The sequence below is a fragment of the Nycticebus coucang genome, chromosome 12 (genome assembly GCF_027406575.1).
Source record: "Nycticebus coucang isolate mNycCou1 chromosome 12, mNycCou1.pri, whole genome shotgun sequence".
Classification (NCBI taxonomy): Eukaryota; Metazoa; Chordata; class Mammalia; order Primates; family Lorisidae; genus Nycticebus; species Nycticebus coucang.
Window position 1 is genome coordinate 57,990,924 of NC_069791.1, and position 21,258 is coordinate 58,012,181.

At 36.9% G+C, this 21,258-nt stretch overlaps 1 protein-coding gene across 1 annotated transcript in view; it reads right to left on the minus strand.

The window, feature by feature from the left end:
* Positions 1 to 1,467: 1,467 nt before the first annotated feature.
* KDM5A (lysine demethylase 5A) overlaps positions 1,468 to 21,258 on the minus strand; it is a 104,060-nt gene continuing 84,269 nt past the window's right edge. The window contains exons 24-28 of the mRNA XM_053554464.1: positions 20,905 to 21,048; positions 17,410 to 17,569; positions 15,452 to 15,672; positions 11,661 to 12,071; positions 1,468 to 4,367 (exon numbers count right to left, since the gene is read on the minus strand). Of these exons, the coding sequence (XP_053410439.1) occupies positions 4,161 to 4,367; positions 11,661 to 12,071; positions 15,452 to 15,672; positions 17,410 to 17,569; positions 20,905 to 21,048 (1,143 nt within the window). The 3' untranslated portion in view covers positions 1,468 to 4,160. The remainder of the gene's footprint in view (positions 4,368 to 11,660; positions 12,072 to 15,451; positions 15,673 to 17,409; positions 17,570 to 20,904; positions 21,049 to 21,258) is intronic.

The following is a 21,258-nucleotide window of genomic DNA, read 5'->3' on the forward strand; positions in this document are numbered from 1 at the left end:
TGGTGGCACACGCCTGTAATCCTAGCACTCTAGTAGGTTAAGATGGGTAGATTGCCTGAGCTCATGAGTTCAAGACCAGCCTCCCCCCCACCCCAGTCTAAAAATAGCTGGACATTGTGGCAGGCACCTGTAGTCCCAGCTACTTGGGAGGCTGAGGCAAGAGAATTGCTTGAGCCCAAGAGTTTGAGGTTGCTGTGAGCTACGACGCCACAGCCCTCTACTAAGGGCAACCAGTCAGACTGTTAAAAAAAAAAAAAAAAAAAAGGCAGGATACATCTTTTAAAACCCACCATACCCCTTCCGAATGTACATCATTTGTTGCATAGTGGTGACTAGGTATGACCCAGGCCACAACAAGATCAAAATGCTAATATTTATTAACATCTATTCTTTCCCTCTCCTACTATGTATACTGCCTGACACCTCCATACCCCAAGAAATGGTATGTTTGCTTTTAAAAAGAGGGATTTCAAAAGAAATATTTAATACCCTAGTGTAAAAGCAACTTTCTACACACATATGTAACTAACTCACATGTGAAACTTTTTTTTGTGTGTGGTTTTTGGCCAGGGCTGGGTTTGAACCCGCCACCTCCGGCATATGGGACCAGCACCCTACTCCTTGAGCCACAGGCGCCACCCCACATGTGAAACTTTATCGAACCTGGTTTTATGTGGGACTTCAACAGCTCCATTTTTCTACAATTTTCAAATCCCACTTTGAATCATCACTTTCTTCTTTAAAAGGTAGAAATCCACCCTTTGAAAGAGAGGCTTTCTCAATTTTTCCTTTTATCTACTAAGTATCGGCTGATGGTCACCAATGTATTACAGAGACGAGCATGAAGTTTATGTGCATTGAATTGATCCAGAAGCTAAAAATTAAGAAAAACAAATGAACTGACATTTCTTGGACATCTATTAAGGACAAAAGTATAGAAGAACAGAAGTGAAGCACAGATAAAATCATGCTAACCCTACAGGTCCCTGCCTCTGGAGCCTGCCATGTTTTTGTTTGCAGATTATGGGCAATCACAGATGTTGTAAGGCTTACATTTTCAATTATTCAAAGTATGACATGCAGTAATTTGTAATTTTACTGAGACATGAATTTGATCCATGCATGCAGGAAGGGCTGTTGGTAGTAGCTGAAGTGAGAGCCTAGAACCCACATGTCAACATGGCTTTGTTGTAGTAACTATTAGGAAATGAAATAAGCCTTCCTGAGAAGAAATTTTGCCCTCCCCTCACTAGAAAGCTAACTACTAATGCTGTACTTCTAAACTAAGGGATCTGCATAATTCTAATGACTTACCCTTTACGAATGTTTTTAGGTAGAAAACTACCATTTTTTCTTACTATAAGCTTTGCCAAAAATAATTTATAATAAAGGCAGTGAAAAATACCTTAGAAAGAATTAAACACACAAGATAAAGTACTAATGAAGAATCACAACTTTAAGCAGATGGGAAGTGCAGAGAAACATTTTAAAATCAAGTTTAAATACAAAATGTTACAATACAGAACAATGGAGTGAGCTGCAATAAGTAATTTACTCTAAGTGAAAATAATGCTTTATATTAGAACACCAACATTTTTTAAATAGATTAAACTTATTTTATTAATTCAGAATTGCAGATTTGTATATTTTTGTTTGTGCTACCACTAATTTCTTCAGTTCTTCTCAGCCTTGGTCTTAACCTGTGGTCAAGTCAGACCAAATCATCTGTGACTTTCAAATAAATACAAAAACCCCACAGTATCAATTAAATGATATATTTAAGTTTCAAAAAAAGAAGACAACAGGAAGCTAGTCATACTTTCTCAACATCCTCATGACTCTCCACCTATGGTGGAATAGTTATGGATGATTAGGAAAAGAAAATTAAAATTTTAAATGTATTCCAGGTATCCAACACTTAAAATTACATTCAATTTTGACCCACAAGTACTTCAAGACTTTTACAAAGAAGACCAAAAGGCAAAAAACATTTGTGCTTTCTTGTATAAACATTAACCAGATGAAATTCTTAATTGATGACTTTTGTATAGTTTGGTAAAATGAAGACTTATGAAATTGGTTAATTACCTTGCTATATCCACTTAAAACGATTTTATACACACTTGAGATCTCAAGACACATGCACAGCAACACTTAAAAAACTTCCAACAGATGAAAACACTCAAAATGTCACATAACAATAAGGGAAGAGTGACTAAAAAAGGTAGGTAGTATGAACCATAGAGAACATTTACAGAAAATGGATTTTTAAGAAAGCTTTTTTTGTTTTGTTTTTAAAGTAAGATGCCTTTTGAGTTAAATCTCATACCCACTCAAACTGTAACTGGACAGTACATTTCACTTCTAGTTACTAGAAGACTTTTCTTTAATTAAAAGAGACTAACTAGGGCAAAAAGGGAAGAGGAGACTGTTAAGTTGTTGTTAGGTCCACCTCATTCCCTCCTCTAAAAGGAAAACTGATGAATTCAAGTTAAACCACAGATTTTTTAACACAAAATAAAGGGACACAGGATAGTGACGACAAAACACTACCTTTAGTAAAATGTCTTTGTCCTTTAAAAAAAATAATCAGTCCCCTTCTAATTAGAGTTTACATACAGCTTACCTAACACCTTAACAAGAACAGAGAACCCAACAGGAGGGAAGAGGACACAGCACCATTTAGTTTCAAACATTCACAAACTAAAGAAAAAACAGCCAGTACAGACTAGAGTAAGACCAAGTTTCCCAACAGACAGGGACAAGTCCCAACACACAAAGGAAATATAATTATCTATCTGAACAAAAGCAAAATGGAAGATCTGGTCAGGCCAGGATGAAAAGGGGAGTGCTAACTCCTTGTACTACAAGGAAGAAATACGAAAAAGCAAGCCCCCAAATGGATTTTTGATGCTGAAACTCTGTCAAATGTTGCTGGTAACAGTAAATATATATATATTTATTTATATATTCATATATGCATATTAAAAAAGGAAAAATAATCTATTTATAGAACAGTCAGTAGTCAGACACACTTAGAAAAAAGTAAAAACAAGTCCTTTTTTTTTTTCTTTTTAAAAATGGATTTACTGTAACAACTTCATCACCCAGAGATACGACAACCCCATATCCTTTGATGAAGCCATGGTGTTATTCAACAGCATCTGCTGTGGGCCATATTCAGAAATTGCCAGTGTTGGAAACAGCAGACGTCGGGGTCAGGGCTGCAAGGCAAAAAGCTATTATTTGCTGGTCTTGCTCATGGCCATGCCTGAAGCCTGTGTCTGGAATACTTTTGAAAGAAGGTTTCCCCGAAAAGCATGCATCACTGTGGCTCAGTAAGATATTCTGACAGGTCTTTTGGGGGGAGGGAAGGGGGAGGCATACATGAATGAATACATGTACCTGTTCTCTAAACTGTCAAAAAAAGAAAAGACTCCTTGCCTTGAAATAAGTTCTTCTTTCCAGAATCCAATCTAATCAGACTGCTGGACTACATGACATCCTCCATCTTACAAAGATAAGGTGATCTGCCCCAGATGGAAGTATGTTCTCTTATTTCTTCTTGGGTTTTCTTCTTGGTACAAACAAGCACAGGTAGCTAAGATCTACAGACTGTGCCTACTATCCCTTGACTTCTAAAAGAAATAACTTTGGCCCTATTCCTTCTAGTTCTATCTGTAGGGCATTAAATGGACAGAGAAAGGAAAGTGGTCTCTGACTCCTCTCCAACTAAATCAACTAAGGAAATCCAAGCAATTAGCACCTTCAGATGGTGCTGCCTCTAGGTTGTAAGCCTCCAACTAATATCAACTGTGCATAAGCAACATCCTTCGTGCCCTGTTAGCACACCAACATATTAATGCCAACCAGCCATCTTAGAGCTCAAACGTCTGACCTTATCACTGTAACCTTATTCAAAGGAAACGTGAGCTAAAACACTGGCTGCTGTACCAAAGAAGACACCCTCTGCATAGATATGTTGATAGAGAACATAACCCACACGGTTCATGCAAAGAGGAAGCCAGCACTAACAGGACTTTCTCCGAAGGCCATTCAGCTTTGGAAGCAACATTCTGAGTGGATCTAAACCATTCTACTTGACAACTTAAGGTCTCAATGTGGTCCATTTACTCCTGTGTCCCAAATTAACCAAGCTGCTAACTGGTCTCTTTAAGATCCTCCACTGGTAGTTTGTAGCTCATTATGAAGGAAGGAGGTGGTGCTTGACCTGGGCTATCTGGCCCCTGCTTCTTTGCACAGTTTATACAGATGTAATCTTCATTTTCAGCCATTTCTGGAGATACACCCACACAAACTTGGTGAAACCATTCATCGCAGCCACCATCACACTGTACCCAGTCTACCTGTAGGAGACAAGATTGGGAAATGTTTAGGTTACATAAACATTAAACCTAAAATAACAGCAAACCAAAGAGCTTTCTTGGCTTAAATGATAGCAAATATTTTGGGATATCCAGAGATAGACAATGACTTCTTTTGGGGTTATTTTTTAAAGAAAGAAGTTGAGAAGTTAATACCCCCAAATTATATTTTACCCTACTGTGTCCACAAAATTAGGCTTTTTAGGTACTCCATTACCTCATGAATACCTGGGGCTCCTTGTGAGGTAGAAACATGTTTGAGAAAAAAGGAACTTCTAATAGAGCAGCAAAGTAGTTTTAGCTAATATTAACAATTTCTAGGCTCTAAGACAATGCAATTATCAATCAAGAAAAGAAGAGTACAACAATGTGAAGGCAATCCTGTATATTAGCTTTATTTCAAAGAGATAAGCCAAAGTACTAAGAGCATTAAATACCTTTTTAGAAAAGCAGTCACATAGGCCACTTTTAAAACTAATATTTTTTATTCTTCTCTTCTTCCGTTACAAATACAACTCCCTATAAAAAGTTAGCAAATATCAGATGTCAAATCTTACAAATTAACCAATTATAACAGTCAAAGACACAGGTCAACAGATCACTCTGGAATTTAAAATTAAAGTATGGAAAACTGATAGATCAGTGGCAGGTACCAAGCAAACTCTGACCCTGCAGAGAATACTGATTACAGGAGGCTAGGAAGGGACTGCAGTTTGGTGATTTTAAGCCTTGGACCTAGAGTTAATAATAAAGTGACTTTGGCTTTTATATCCAGAAGCTAACTGTGGTACTTTTTATAGCTAATGTCATGGCAGATGGAAACCTTTAAGATGAAAAGAGCTACTCTCCCTCACCCCAATGTAAAGGTTGAGCATTTCATTGGCAACATATGAAGACAATTAAAACCATGAATTCTTACCAGATTAACAGAGCAAAGTAAAGAGTATGAGGGATCAAAGTACTCAACATAGCTTCTTATGAGAAAATGCAGAGGAGTTTTGGGCTATTTCATTGAGAAAGTGAGTTGTTTTCAAAAATAGTTCCCATGTCCTATAAAAATTACCAAAACCATGACAGTCATTCCCTAGTCCTTATCTAGGGGTAAAAATACAAAACAAACAAAACCATGAGTCATGTTTTACACTAAAGTCATGAGTATGTTTTACGCTGTATTAAAAGGTAGGAAAAATAATTTGTCAAGATAATCCTTTTGCTTTTATTGTTCCTATTCTACACTTCTAGATCCTAAGAGACAATGTTGTTCAATATAAAGATTACTGAACTCAGAAGTTCTGTGTTCTGATATGTATAATTTCAGGCAAGTCACTTAACTTCACTGAGGCTCAATTTCCTCATCTGTACAACAGAGATAACATTTAATTGTAAAATTACAATCCAATGAAATCATGTATGGCAAAGCACCTAGTTCATTGCCTGAGATTTAGGTCCTCAAACTTTTTAAACAGGGGGCCAATTCACTGTCCATCAGACCGCTGGAGGGCCGGACTATAGTTAAAAAAAAACAACTATGAACAAATTCCTACGCACATTGCACATATCTTATTTTGAAGTAAGAAAACAAAACGGGAACAAATACAATCATACCGCCTCATGTGGCCCGCGGGCCATAGTTTGAGGATCCCATTTAGCACCTGCCTGCAGCGCTGCTTCTCAAAGTGTATAGACCACTTGCATTATAATCACTTATCATGTCTGTTAAACTATATCTGGGAACCATCCCAAATCTATGAACTCAGAATATCTGGGGGTATAAACCAGAGGATTACCTTATTTTAGCACAATGAAGTATCAAGCAAAAAGATTATACTTTTAATCAGCTCCCAAGTGATTCTTATATATTCTACATTTAATATATTAGCACAACTTAACAATTCCTTCCTAAACTAAATTATGTTTTTGTTCTGTAATTGTATGTTTAGCTTCTGAAGACTGTGCAGTAAAGAAAATAAATGATAAAAAAGGTCCGTTGTGCTAAAATAATCAGAGACAAAAAGGGAAATAATGGCCTCTATGCAAAAAGTAAAAGTATTACAAACAGGTGAAGATTTATAAAGTACTAACTGTGTAGTAAGTATACTCAGTATGAGTGTTTTGGCTGTTTGGAGCTGCAAAAGGAAACTAGAAAGATAAACTGTGGTTCCTTGAGCTATCAAGGTTGAGATATTATGCTGTTTATAATGCTACCCCCTGAAATAATAAATACCTTTCAGATTCTTTTAATCCAGTCCAGTGCTCATTCACGTCAATCCATAGGCTATCAGGATTTGCTATCAAGAAAACTGTCCTGGGCGGCGCCTGTGGCTCAGTAGAGCGCTGGCCCCACATACCGAGTTTGGTGGGTTCAAACCTGGCCCCAGCCAAACTGCAACAAAAAAATAGCCCAGTGTTGTGGTGGGCGCCTGTGGTCCCAGCTATTCGGGAAGCTGAGGCAAGAGAATCACATAAGCCCAGGAGGTGGAGGTTGCTGTGAGCTGTGATGCCACAGCACTCTACTGAGGGCAACAAAGTAAGACTCTGTCTCTAAAAGAAAACAAAAAAGAAAGAAAGAAAAGAAAACTGTCCGGTGTCTTTTTAAATCTAATTTTCAATATACTCACTGGCTTACGACTTCCCCAAACTAAATCTATCATTCTCTTACAAATAAGGACGGTATTTTCCTTTTTGTGATTTTGACTACAGGTCTCTTCCTAAACCTAGCTCTTCTACCATTTCAAAAGAATGTATAATTTCCCTTGAGACAGTCATTGGTACACAAATTCTATCCCAGCCTACAGGTTATGTAACAATTTACCCTGATAATACAGCAAGGAAAAATAGTATTCCTCTTACCAGCATCTTTTTATCATATTAATCTATTAACAAACAAACTAAATTTCCACTTTTGTTTGAAAGGTCCATAGGATCATAAAGCAAACTCTGGGATATCAACGGAATACCACAGAGGATTCTGAAACAGGGGCAACAGACTTTGTAGTATCCTGAAAACTTAAGAACACAGAATTTCGCTACTTTGCACATTAAGTTCAAATAGTCACTTCCTCTTTCATTATTTCTGAAAGATGTATTAAGCGAAATACACAAAAATAATTATTAAAAAAATTCACAGCTATAAGCTGTTCAAATATTAACTGGTAAGAGATTTTACATTACAGTAAAAACAAATTACTATTTCAGATCTAGGGTAAACGTCAGTTTCAATTTAATAGAGGAAATGTTAGTTTGACATTAATGTTTCGCTATATGGATTCAGTGTTACATTTAAGAAAACATATTTGGCAAAGTATTATCATTCCTTAGAGCATATTATCGTACTGGGTTAAAAGAAAACCTGTACCTGGGAAAAGAAAATTGGTAATTTAGTGACATTTTTAGCTTACTTACTCAACTGAGCTTCTGTTATTTTTGCATTTAACACTTTTTGCACCAAGTTTCCTTACAAAAGCCAGATTTGAAAAATGAAAACAATTCACTTACTGAAGTATATAACATATGTTCAATATCTTTGTGCATATTTTTTTGCTCTCAACATTAAGTAACCAACCCTCCTAGGTTGCCCAGGAATGACAGATTTCTCTATATATGGGAATTTCAGTGCTAAAACTGGGAAAGTCCCAGGCAAACTAGGACAGTTGGCTATTTTTCTGAACTTCACAAATGTGTGTGCATTACATACATTTAGGTAATCTAACCTTTGATTATCTGTGCTAAAAGGAGATACAAACTGGTAAAACTACCAAACATGCAAATACTTTGACAAACACAGTATGTCTATGAAAATTTTTATAAATCAGATTGGGTTATGACAAATAGTAAAAATGAGAGGCATAAATTTATAAACTTAATCTCGTAATACCATAACAAACATATTACAGAAGTAGTAATAGGCAAGGAAAAGGTTCACAGTAAGAGTAAAAAAAGCTAACGAGGGGGAAAAAAGCTATTTTCATAAGTGAAATGATTAAATATTTACTTTAACACAGAAAAAAATGTAACTTAAATATTAGCCTGAAATAAAGATTCTGAACTTTAAACATGTTTTGAAAATACAGTAGAGCCTCTGTAAGTTCCACCCAAGGGACTGTAGCCAACTGGTCAATATACAGAGGTGGTCAATATAAGGAACTAGACCTACTGTACTGACACGTACATGTGGTACATGTCCATTCCATGAAAATTAGGTGAACTTAAGTAGGTAGTCAATGTAGGAAAGTGGTCAGCTATGGAGGATGTACTCAAGTTCTTCTTTACTATTTTTAATAATTTCAACTTGAAAATTTGATAACTGATGGAGGAGATAAATTTTTAATAAGCCTACATTCTTTTGGTATTATCTTTCTCTAAAACATCTTGAAATTGAAACTAGGCACATTTAAGTATTCATACATGTAATTCTTTAAAGAATATTTCTCAATTCATGTACTTCTGGGAAAAAGTAACAGTAATTACTGGTTAGAGAAATAATAGTAATTACTTGTTAGAGAATTTAACTAAAAAGAAGTGAGTCCTAGACATTATTTTTTCGCTGCGTGGTATTTCAAAGAACAGACTGACTTCAAAAACATTCTTTTCTCTTTTTGAGATACGGTCTCACTATGCTGCCCAGTCTGGAGTGCAATGGCTATTCACAGGCGTGATCATAGTGCACTGCGGCCTTCAACTCCTGAGCTCAAGAGATCCTCCTGCCTCAGCCTCTTGAGCAGCTGTGACTACAGAAACGTGCCACTGTGCCAACCAAAAGTAGTCTTTTATTATCATCATTTTGTTTCTGAAGATGTGTACTGTGCATTAGATTTTCTTAAAGAAACACTAAAAAAACTGAGAAAGCTGTAACATTCTTCACAAAATCTTCTGTGGAAATATACCTTTTACTTAGTAAAACTAGTGTCAGGAATAGATGTGGAGAATAAAAAAGAACTGCAGAAGAGCAATGACATGCAAAACATTTGTAATATGAAATAATTTCTGCTTAACCTCAGTGAATCCCCAACAACAAAAAGTTAAAAAAAAAAAAAAGAAAGAATTTCTGCTTAAAATTAAATACATTATGGAATCATAATAATGTTTATGTAAACTAATGAACAGGGTAAAGCACACATTGGTCACCTTTATGTATTTTAACAGTTTAAACCAGACATTTGAATACTCAGCCAAATCTCCTTTTGTTCCATCAAAATATAGATAACTTCGTATTTTTTGTTTTTTAACATCTATTGTGTTAGAGGCAAATCTCAGGGTTTGCTTAAAAATAATGATCACATCTTAACATTTATATTGCATTTTCAGTTAATAAGTGCTTTCATGGAGATAATTTCATATGTGTTTATCTTAAACTGCCTGTAGTGTTTACGTATTACAGGGAGACAACAGGAATAATTATTTAAATACAGAGCAGAAGAGAGGGGAAAGATTAAGTGAAAAAGAGAAAAGGCAAAAAAAGAGAAGATAAAAGATTCATGATGACTATAAACATTATAGGATGATAAAGTTTAAAGAAGACATACACATTATGCTGCTAGCCTTAAAACTGCCATAAAATTGGTTAAAGGAGAAAGAAAGAGGACAATGTTCTGCCAACACTGAGCTGCTAATACTTTGGGTACTCAAACAGAAAAGTTAACCATCTATCAGCCTCTTTAATAAACAAATTCAGGTGGAAATAAAGTAAAAGTCAAAGATAAAAATAATATGCACATACATAATTTATCTACCAAAGCATTCTAAATATTATACTATAGGACAATGCTTATGTAATGAATAAGCAAGATATAAAGTGAAAAAACAGTACGACAATGATATAAAACAAACTATATAGGAGGATGGGAAGGAAACACATGAAAATATTTGTAGCTGTCACTTTTGGAAATTGTAGACAATGGCATATAAATTTTAGTATGTATTCATTTTCCAAAAATAAATGGAATATCCCTAGTAAGTCTAATTTAAATATAAGTGCCACTTAGTTTGGGAATGTGCTCTTGTACTTACATCTCAATTATTGGTGAAGTAGAAATTATTAGTGAAGAAAACCTGGTCTGGGAGCCAGGGAGCCAGGGTTTTGCCACTAATTAGCTCTGTGACTTTGGTTACATCATAAACTTTACTCATCCTATTTTCATCATTTGTAAAATGAGGACCCTGAACAAAGTGACCTCTTGGTCCCTTGAAGCTCTAAAAATGTATATGTAAGTATTTCAAAGAGGAAGGAAGGGCATAATCTAAAGAATAATGATGCAATTTTCTTTATTTCGTTCATATTTTCAAATTGAGGAGCTATTAAAATCTGAAATGTCAAATGATACTATAAGCATAATAAATAAAATTAAGAACAAAAATTTATCAATATTCCTGACAGAAACCATACTGTCTCTAATCATTTAAAGAAGGGAGATCTTTCATAAAGTCTGCCCATCTGTTTCCTCAGAAGTTATGATCAATATTATCTAAAGAATTGCCATCACAGAATTATTATACTTAAAATTGGGGGTTGAAAATTTTTAAGTAATACATTTTTCCTCTGCTTAGCTAATTTTCTCATAATTCTCAAATAATTCTGAATTATTTGTTACAAAGGTATGAAAAAGTATTTAGGAAACTCCCACTAGACCTGAGGGTATCCTACGGAGCAAAAGTTTCAGGTCTTTGAACACAATCTTAAAGCACTTTGCCACAGTTCTTATAACACAGGCCTAGGATTTTTTCAGGCCATTATGGCTAACTGACAAGATATTGGGAAGGCATAAACTATTTTGAAACTTGCTATGCACACTGCATATGAAATGCACTACCTTGCCAGGGCTTGTCACTAAGCTCGTTTCAAGTATATATAATTTTTAAAATATAGTATTTCTTCTATTAAGCACATTTACCTAGGAGCCTGATAATTCAAAATAGCTTATAAGGGTGCATCTTAGAATGGGTACAGGCGAAACTTACTAAATGCAGAATACAAATGCCTACATACAGTAACTAAGAAAATGCCATGAAGGCTATGTTGAACAGTTTGATGACAATATTTCAGATTGTATATGAAACCAGCACACTGTACCCCTTGATTGCACTAATGTACACAGCTATGATTTAATAATAAAAATAAATTAATTAAAAAAAATAGCTTATAAGACCTGTAGAAAACATATTATGTTGGAAGTCCAAATCCCAGAATCAAAAACATACTATCATTATATCAAACACATGTCTCTACAACCATTGTTCCTTGACCTCTCTCAGGCTTGAGTGTAAATAGTTGGAACTCACCTTGTCCTTGCAAGGCCTTTGGCAGTTTTGTGCCGCACATACAGCATTCTCATCATCAGATTCCTCTGCTCCTGACCAGTCATACTTTGAGGGGATGTCCAGCACTTTTTTTTCTCTTTTCTTCTCAGTATTCTCTTTTACAAGTTCAACTTTGGCTGCAGCAGCCTTTTCCTTCTTCTTCTTTCTCTCTTCTTCTTTTGCTAGTTTCTTGGCCAATTTGTTCAGTTCTTTTGATTTGTCTGTACTTAATTTTAATTTCTTCTTTTTAGGTTTGTCTATTTTCTTTAACTCCTTGGACTTCTGTTTTCCTTCTCCAAAAAGTTGTTCTACCTTTTCCAGTTTCCGTTTCCGTTTTTTCTCTGAAGAGTCCTTTCCTTTCATTTTCAGTGGTTTCTCTTCCATGCTGTCATCCTTCAAAAATATAAAAACAGGAGTGATTTTTTAAAGCAAGATATTTCTGAGTAGTATTTTTCTCTTATAGAAGGCACCTAGAACAGACAAATTCACAGAGAGAAGAAGTAGAACAGAGGTTACCAGAGACTGGGGGAGGAGGAAACAAAAACTAATTATTTAGGGGGTACAGAGTTTTTGTTTCAGATGTCTAACAGTTCTAGAGAAGGACAGTGGTAATGGTTGTGTAACACTGTGAATGCACTTAATGCAACTGAATTGTCCACCTAAAAAGGGTTAAAATGGTATATTTTATGTTATGTATATTATGTCACAATAAAAAAAGACCCAAAAAATGGTACTGTTGGTATTCTAAAGATATTTAAAAGACATTTTAAGAATACAAATGTAGGGCGGTGCCTGTGGCTCAGTGGGTGGGGCGCAGGCCCCATATACCAAGGGTGGCGGGTTCGAAACTGACCCCAGCCAAACAGCAACAAAAAATAGCCAGGCATTGTGGCAGGCGCCTATAGTCCCAGCTACTCGGGAGTCTGAGGCAAGAGAATCGCCTGAGCCCAGGAGTTGGAGGTTGCTGTGAGCTGTGTGACACCATGGCAATCTACCAAGGGCGATAAAGTGAGACTCTGTCTCTACAAAAAAAAAAAAAAAAAAGAATACAAATGTAGTATTCAATGGTAACAGTGGAAAATAATGATAAGCCTGAAATAAAATATTTGACTTATTTTTAGTTTAGGGGCAAAAGAGCAAAAACAAAAGCTCAGTATTGAGCATATGATAATATATTCTATAGTGTTCCTGTTAGAGAAGAAAACATATATAGAATACTACCTGTACTAAACAAACTATGTATTAACTTTTCGGGTCTTCATTACCACTACTAATGCTCGTTATTAACTCAATTAATATAATTCTTAGTGGCTAACAAGTTAACAACAATGTCAGGAAAACAAAATTGTACCCATGATTTCATTACAAAGGGCATACAGTGACTATGTCAAAAAAAAACAAACAAACAAACAAAAAAACCCCGATTTTTCTGGGCTGGGTAAGATGGCTCATGCCTATAATGTAGCACTCTCAAGAATCTGAGGTGGGTAGACTGCTCAAGCTCAGGAGTTCAAGACTAGCCTGAGCAATAGTGAGACCCCCATCTCTAAAAATAGCGGGGTGTTCCAGCTACTTGGGAGGCTGAGACAAGAGGATTACTTGAGCCCAAGAGTTTGAGGTAGCTGTAAGCTATAATGCAAGGGCACTATACCAAGGGCAGTAAAATGAGACTCTGTCTTTAAAAAAAAAAAAAAAAGAAGAAGAGAGAGAAAGCAAAATTAAATGGGTTTCAAAAGTCAATTTACAGGTGGTGCCTGTGGCTCAAAGAAGTAGGGCACCGGCCCCATATGCCGGAGGTGGCAGGTTCAAATGCAGCCCTGGCCAAAAATTGCAAAAACAACAACAAAAAAGAAATGTTGATTTACTAATTGCTTTAAACTACCAAAAAAATTGTAATTTTTCTTTTCAATTTTTTAATATTGTTGCTATTATGTACCAACATAACAGACATTTAAAAGTGTACCTTATAACAGAAGAAAGTGGAAAGATTAGAGAAAGAAATATGAAAACCATAACATAAACTTGGTAACTCCTTAAGAAAAACATTTGAGAATTCATTTTCTTACAGATTTGAGAACCTTTTTTTTTTTTTTTTTGAGATAGAGTCTCACTATGTTGCCCTTAGTAGAGTGCCATGGTGTAACAGCTTACAGCAACCTCAAACTCTTGGGCTTAAGTGATTCTATTGTCTTAGCCTCCCTAGTAGCTGGGTCTATAGGTACCCACCATAACACCCGGCTTTTTGTTGTTGTTGCAGTTGTTTAGCAGGCCCAGGCTGTGCTCAAACCCGCAGGCTCCAGTGTACGTGGCCGGTGCCCTAACCACTGAGCTATGGAGGCCAAGCCAGAGACTTGAGAATCTTTGACAGAAATCTAAAATCAGCAGAATCCAAAAGAACAGTGGATTATAAATGTCTTTAGTCTATTACATCTTGAATAAGATATTTAACCTCTTTTTATGTTATGCCTCTTTATATGTAATAAAAAAAATTGGACAAGATAATGGATGTGAAGGAAATGCTTTGTAGACTTGAAAACACTACTGGGGTACTTAGATCTGACTTCCAAACCACAAAGAAGCTATAGTATGCTAAATGTACCCATACCAACTATTGGCCATATTGGTACCAGTCTATTACATGAAAACAAAGAAGCTAACGAAAAGAACACCAGAAGTGGTTCAGTGCCCGTAGCACGGTAGTTAGTGCGAGCCACATACACCAAGGCTGGAAGGTTCGAACCCAGTCCAGCTAAAACAACAATAACAACTGCAACAAAAAAATAGCCGTGAGTTGTGGCGGGCACCTATAGTCCCAGCTACGTGGGAGCCTGAGGCAAGAGAATCTCTTGAGCCCAGGAGTTTGAGGTTGCTGTGAGTTATGATGCCACGACACTCCACCCAGGGCAATAAAGTGAGACTCTGTCTCAAAAAACAAACAAACAAAAAAAGAACACCAGAAGTCAGAGGTCACAGTTAGAATCCACTTCTCTTTACTTTTACCAGATATGTGATTTTAATTTTCTGATCCTTAATTTCTTCGTTATGTATAATAGGGAAATATTTACTTGCCTTGTTGGTCCTTCCCCTGTCCCCTACTTCAGGAATGTACTTAAGATCAAATGAGATCATGAATATAAAAATAAAAACATAGTATGAAGTACAAAACTGCCGTACAAGTTTGATATATGAATGGAGACTGTCCCTCCTATTCAATCCACTTCTATTTAACCATCCCTGTGCTGCTTTTTTTTTTTTCAAATTAAGTATTACAAAAAAGCTCAAAAAAGAAAACCATAAACCAAGTGGCGCCCGTAGCTCAGTGGGTAGGGCTCCAGCCACATACACTCATAGTTCAATGGGTAGAGCAACAGCCACATATACCCATGGTTGCAGGTGAACCTGGGCCGGGCTAGCTAAACAATGGTAACAACTGCAACAACAAAAAATAGCCAGGCATTGTGGCAGGAGCCTGAAGTTCCAGCTACTTGGGAGGCTGAGGCAAGAGAATCACTTAAGCCCAAGAGTTTGAGGCTGCTGTGAGCTGTGATGCCACAGCACTTTACCCAGGGTGACAATGAGATTGTCTCTAAACAAAAAGAAAAAGAAAAAAGAAAACCATAAAACAGAATTCCCTTCGCTGAAGTGAGAAAATAGGACAGCCAGATTATTGCCCACTCAACCATCTCCTTATCAACATTTGTAATAACCTATACAGAACTTGGCATTCTAAGTACCTTTACAACCACTATGCAAGTAACCTTTAAAAATCATACCTCCATGATATGTAGGAATCTGTCTTCAGAGGGTGGGTGTGTGGCCTGCAAAATCCGCCATATGTGTTGAGTCTCATCCAGAGATACTTCCAAGAGATCTCCAACCATCATAAGTTCTTCCAACTGGGCCTTAGCTCCAGGTGACAACTCCAACACTGGGGGTTCCAAACTACGGGGCACCAAAGGGCTCTTCCGAGGCTGTTTCCTTGGGGTGCTAGAACCTTTCCCAAAAAAATCATGAAATAAAACAAAACAATAAAAATTAGAGAAAACGTGTAAATATTTAGAAGAATGATCCAACGTCCCCTGGTACTGACTTCAGATATCTGGATTATGAAATTACATTATTATGAAAATAAAAATGAAATTAAAAATACAAAACAAAAATATCTAGAATCCCAAGACCTACCCTAAAAAACTGCTTTAGAGTTAAAAATTGGTTCTTTATCCTAATTATTTATCCCTAGCAATTCTTCTTCTTGTGGCAAGGGGAAAGGGAAGACCATCTCTTAACCCACAACCTCTCCTCTCCATTTTAGAGTATGCAAAAAAATTAAGCATTTAGCTGCTTTATATAAATAAATGGTTGTCTTCCTAATGGACAATAATATGCTTGCTGTTCCATAAAAACTTAAATTTCATTACAAAGAAATAGACACCCTCTATCTTCAGAGCTGTGACATAAAGCAGTGTGATTCATTTTCACTGGGGGAAAGAAAAGGCCATAGAGAAATCATGCTCCAAAGAAAGGAAGAATTAACATGAACCTAAATCAGAATCACTATTTTTATTGTATTTTTTTATTCTTTATTTTATTTTGAGACAGAGCCTCACTAAGTTGCCCTTGAGTGGCGTCATAGCTCACAGCAACCTCAAACCCTTGGACTTAAGCGATGCTCCTGCCTCAGCCTCCTAGATAGCTGGGACTACAGGCGCCCACCACAATGCCCAGGTATTTTTTTGTTGCAGTTGTTTAGCTGGCTGGGGCCAGGCTCGAACCTGCCACCCTTGGTGTATGTGGCTGGTGCCATAACCACTGTGCTATAGGTGCCAAGCCAGAGAGTCACTATTTTTAAAAGGCAGCAAGTTCCTCAACAACTAGCAATGATCACATAGAGGATAAAGGACTACCTAGTACAGATTTTATAGAATTCAGACACCTGGACTACACGGCCTCTAAAATTCTTCTAATTAGGACTCTGTAATACTACGTAAATTTTTACCTTATCATCTATTGATAGAAAATGCTAACAGGGATTGGCTTTTCCTAACCAAAATAGCATTTTCTGGTTCCATGAGCATTTCATGGCCAGGCACTATATTCAACAGTGATTCATAGTCTTAATTAAATAGACTTATTTTCTCATTAGTTTTAGGCTTATTTCCCCACATTAAAAAAAAAAAGGGTTATATGATGGGGAGTGATGGTTTGCACCTGTAATCCTAGCACTTGGGAAGCTGAGGCAAAAGGACTGCTTGAGTTCAGGAGTTCAAGACCAGCCTGAGCAAGAGTGAGACCCCGTCTCTACTCAAAGTAGAATAATTAGCCAGGCATTATGGCAGGTGCCTGTAGTCCCAGCTACTCAGGAGGCTGAGGCAGGAAGATCACTTGAACCCATGAGTTTTGAGGTTGCTGTGAACTGTGATGCCACTGCACCATCCAGTGCAAAAGAGTGAGACTGTCTCCAAAAAAAAAAAGGGCTGCACCTGTGGCTCAGTGAGTAGGATACCGGCCCTATATACCAAGGATGGCGGGTTTGAACCCAGCCCCGGCCAAACTGCAACAAAAAAACAGCCGGGTGTTGTGGCGGGCGCCTATAGTCCCAGCTACTCGGGAGGCTGAGGCAAGAGAATGGCCCAAGTCCAAGAGCTGGAGGTTGCTGTGAGCTGTGATGCCACAGCACTCTGCCAAGGGCAACAGAGTGAGACTCTGTCTCTTAAAAAAAAAAAAGTTATACCTTGAGAACAACTCTTAGAAGCAGAAGAATAAGCATGTTCTGCACAGAATGAAGGTGCTGTCCACATGTGAGTTACCACCTCCTCAGACTTGATGGGAATCTCTTCATCACAAAAAAGATTAGGTTCCAGACTACTGGAGGACTTCACACTGGCTGTGTCCTGAAAAAGAAACAAAAGGGGTATTCTGAAGAGTCATTTAACTTATTCCATGAAAAGGTTCTACACAGACTTTCAGGTTATAAAGCTTCTAACATAAATATATAACATACGACATTAAAATTAAATAGATAATATTAAATAAGATAGAAAATGTCCACTGGAGAGAAAAAGCATAATAAAGTTTCAAGTAAAAAGAGTATTTTTTAAAACTAATCCATAGATATAATAAACCTCAAAAAAATTACCCTTAAGTAATCTACCTTTTATAGTCTACAACCCATAAAACTCTTACACCAACATGTTAAGGAAATGACCCTTTTAAAAAAAAAATAGATTGAAGAGAGGAAGAAAGGTTTAGATGTGACATCTTAAGAATGTAAACCATTTAATCCTCTCTAAAGGTTTTCAAACCTAGAATCTTAACTACCTGTTATTTTGCCATGTGTAATGGACTCCAGTGTATAATGTGCCACCCATGTTTTTGACCTAAACTTTCAGGAAAATGACCCTTGAGAAGGTGGCCTCTCCCCTAGTAAACATGCAGACCAGACTACAATGCCCACAGGCAGCACAGAGCTGCCTGCTCTGTGAAGGTTGCCCCTTCCCTCCCTGCCTCATTGGAGGCTGCTATGGAGATGGTCATGTCCATGGCTTGCAGGGTGGGAGCTTCTGAGGTTGCTCAGTCTGTGTGCAGTCAGGCAGGTCCCTGGGGCCTGCACAGTGTTGCTGGGCCTCAGGCCTCTCCCTGCACAGCCTTGGCATCCCTCACCTGCCCTGCTACTGCCCCTTCCCCTGATCACAAAGCTTGGTGGAAGCTGCTCTAGCTCTCTCGCACTGGATCCCCGATCCTCCTGGACTGGAACCCTATGCGATGCGCCCTGCCACCCCAGATAGAGGGCCCAGTGGCTCCTGGAGGCCCACTGGATTCTCCCACTCTTTAGTTTGTACTACCCATGTCATGTATAACGTGCATCTTTAGTTTTCACACAAAAATTTGGGCAAAAAAGTATATATTATACACAGCAAAATAGTTACTGTTCTTAATATGATAAAGAGCCTGACTGATATACAAATTACAGTATGTCTTCATATAATGTTAGTGATAGGTTTCTAAAAACCATGACTTTAAGCAAAACAAGGCAAAACAGGTCCTCAAATAACATCATTTCCTTCAACTTCCTTCCACTGTAACAATGATGAGGAAAAAAAGACTGGTTTTGTTATATATCATTCAGCTTAAAGTCATTAGAATGTTAAGAGAACTCTAATTAGGTGTCAGACGATTGTCTCCTGAAATTAGTTCCTACAAACTCACCCACATAGCTTTAAAGACCAAAGTGCAATCAGGAAGACAAAAATCACACAAGGTATTTCAACAAGATAGAATGTAATATAGCGAACTAGTTCAATGTGTATTAAAGGACTGAAAGGCAAAAGAGAAACACAGAGGTAACACCAAGATGATAATTTCAGGAGAGAGTTATCTCTAGACCTTGAAAGGACAAAGGAAAAGAAGTACATTTATTAGAATCTAAAAGCTTAAAAGGGGGGTCCTGCAGAGTTGGGCCCTAGACCTTTGCAGAGGAAGCAATGGCCAGTAAGTTCTGCTGTCTTGGATGAAACATCACGTAGTTGGTTTCAGGGATGGGGGGGGACAAAACAACTAGACATTGGAACCATTTACCTCTGTCAGGGTTAAAAAAAAAAAAAAAAAGTGCAGTTCAGATGATGATGACAAAAATAGGGAATAAATAGGGGAAAGATCAGGTCTTTTCTTTACTGTTCAGGCCTTTTCTCTATCAACAGAAGAGAAGCATCTGGCAACGGACTAATGTGTGGAGCAGGATTTGGCAAACTGTAGTCTATGGGACAATTCCAGCCAGCAAGCTGTTTTTTAATTAACTGCAAGCTAAGGATAGTTTCACATTTTTAAAGAGTTGTAAAGGAAATACAGAAAAAATGAAACCGAACAATATGCAATAGAGACCATAAAATACTTATTAACCCAGCATTGTCTTTGTAGGGTGCATGAGAGGAAGATATACTATCATCATTATGTTATCCTTAAACACAATACTTTTCAAGAATCCAAAAGTTTCAAAATAATGGTTAGCTATGGAAAGAACTTAGGAGAAAAATATTTTATAAGAGGATTCTAAAAGACGATACACACCAAGAATTTAGAAATAATAGTTCATAACCTTCTTCCCTATTCAAGAATTTAAGACCTAAAATGCAAAAGATGGAAGAGTACAAACCCCCTAGTTCCATTCCCAGGTGCTGCTTCTCACTGATCCAAACTGTCTTTTCTGCCCTTGACTCTACTCATTTCATTATAATTCACAGGGAACTTTCTGTTAAGCTTTCAAAATGAAAAGAACGGTGACCAGAAAATGATAATGGAAGTAGTGAAAGGTAAAAAGAAAATTTTAAGTGACTTTCACAGCATTAAGTACATATAAAGTGTGAAGTGGTATAATGTTGACTTCAGTAAGGTAAAGATACATTGATAGTACTAGAGTAAAAAAAAATTTAAAAGACAATTAATATAGTTGTCTATACTTTACAAATATATACAAATGCAAGATTTCAGGCTCAAAAGGACCCAAATAAATATGGTATTTATCAGAGATAACTTTTACATATAAAAAGAAAGGTTGGCAGCAAAAGAATTGAGAAACAGTAAACCTTAAAAAATTATTCCCGAAAAGACAAATACTACATAGAATCTTTTTTAAAAAAATAAATAAATTGGACTCAGAGAAGCAAAGAATACAATGGTGATTACCAGAAGTTGTGTGTGTGGGGAGAAGGGGAGGGGGAGTAATACAGAGATATTAATCAAAGGGTAAAAAGTTTATAAAGTTAGACAGGAAGAATAAGTGCTGGAGATCTACTGTATGGTATAGTGACCTAATCCTAGCACTCTAGGAGGCTGAGGCAGGTGGATTGCTTGAGCTCATGAGTTCAAGACCAGCCTAAGCAAAAATGAGACCCCCGTCTCTACTAAAAATAGAAAAACTGAGGCAAGAGGATAGCTTGCGCCCAAGAGTTGGAGGTTGCTGTGAGCTATGATCCCATACCACTCCAACCAGGGCAACAACTTGAGACTTGTCTCAAAAAAAAAAAAAAAAAAATTTTGTTTCAGCAATCTGTATTTTTTTTTTTTTTAGAGTTTTGAAAAAATACTATCATCATATCAGGACAGATGACTAGCTTTCCCTTCCACTTTCAGGCCTCAATAGCTTTTTTAACAAACCAAATGATCTCACACACACACAAATGATCAATGATCAGGTATATACCTACACTACCCTGCCTATCCATGTAATTACCTTCATGTCATAGCCGTATGTCTCACGAATGTCTTCATCAGAATCTGTTTCTTCATCATCATAGTCCATTGTTTGTCGAGGGGAAGATGATACACTGCTTACCACCCGGTTAAAAGCAGACTGCTGGAAACTAGGTAAATGTCCCTAAACAACAATTAATTCCAAAATGAAGAAAGAGATATACTAAGTAAACATGGGTAATTAACATGTGCTTCAGATCACCAAAATGCAATAAACTCACTAAGTGGCTGACAGATTCTTCAACAGTTAGTAAAAATCAAATTATTTCATTATAATGCCAAGATTCACATGGTATTTCCAATTACTATTCCATTTTATTAGGTATGTATCCAA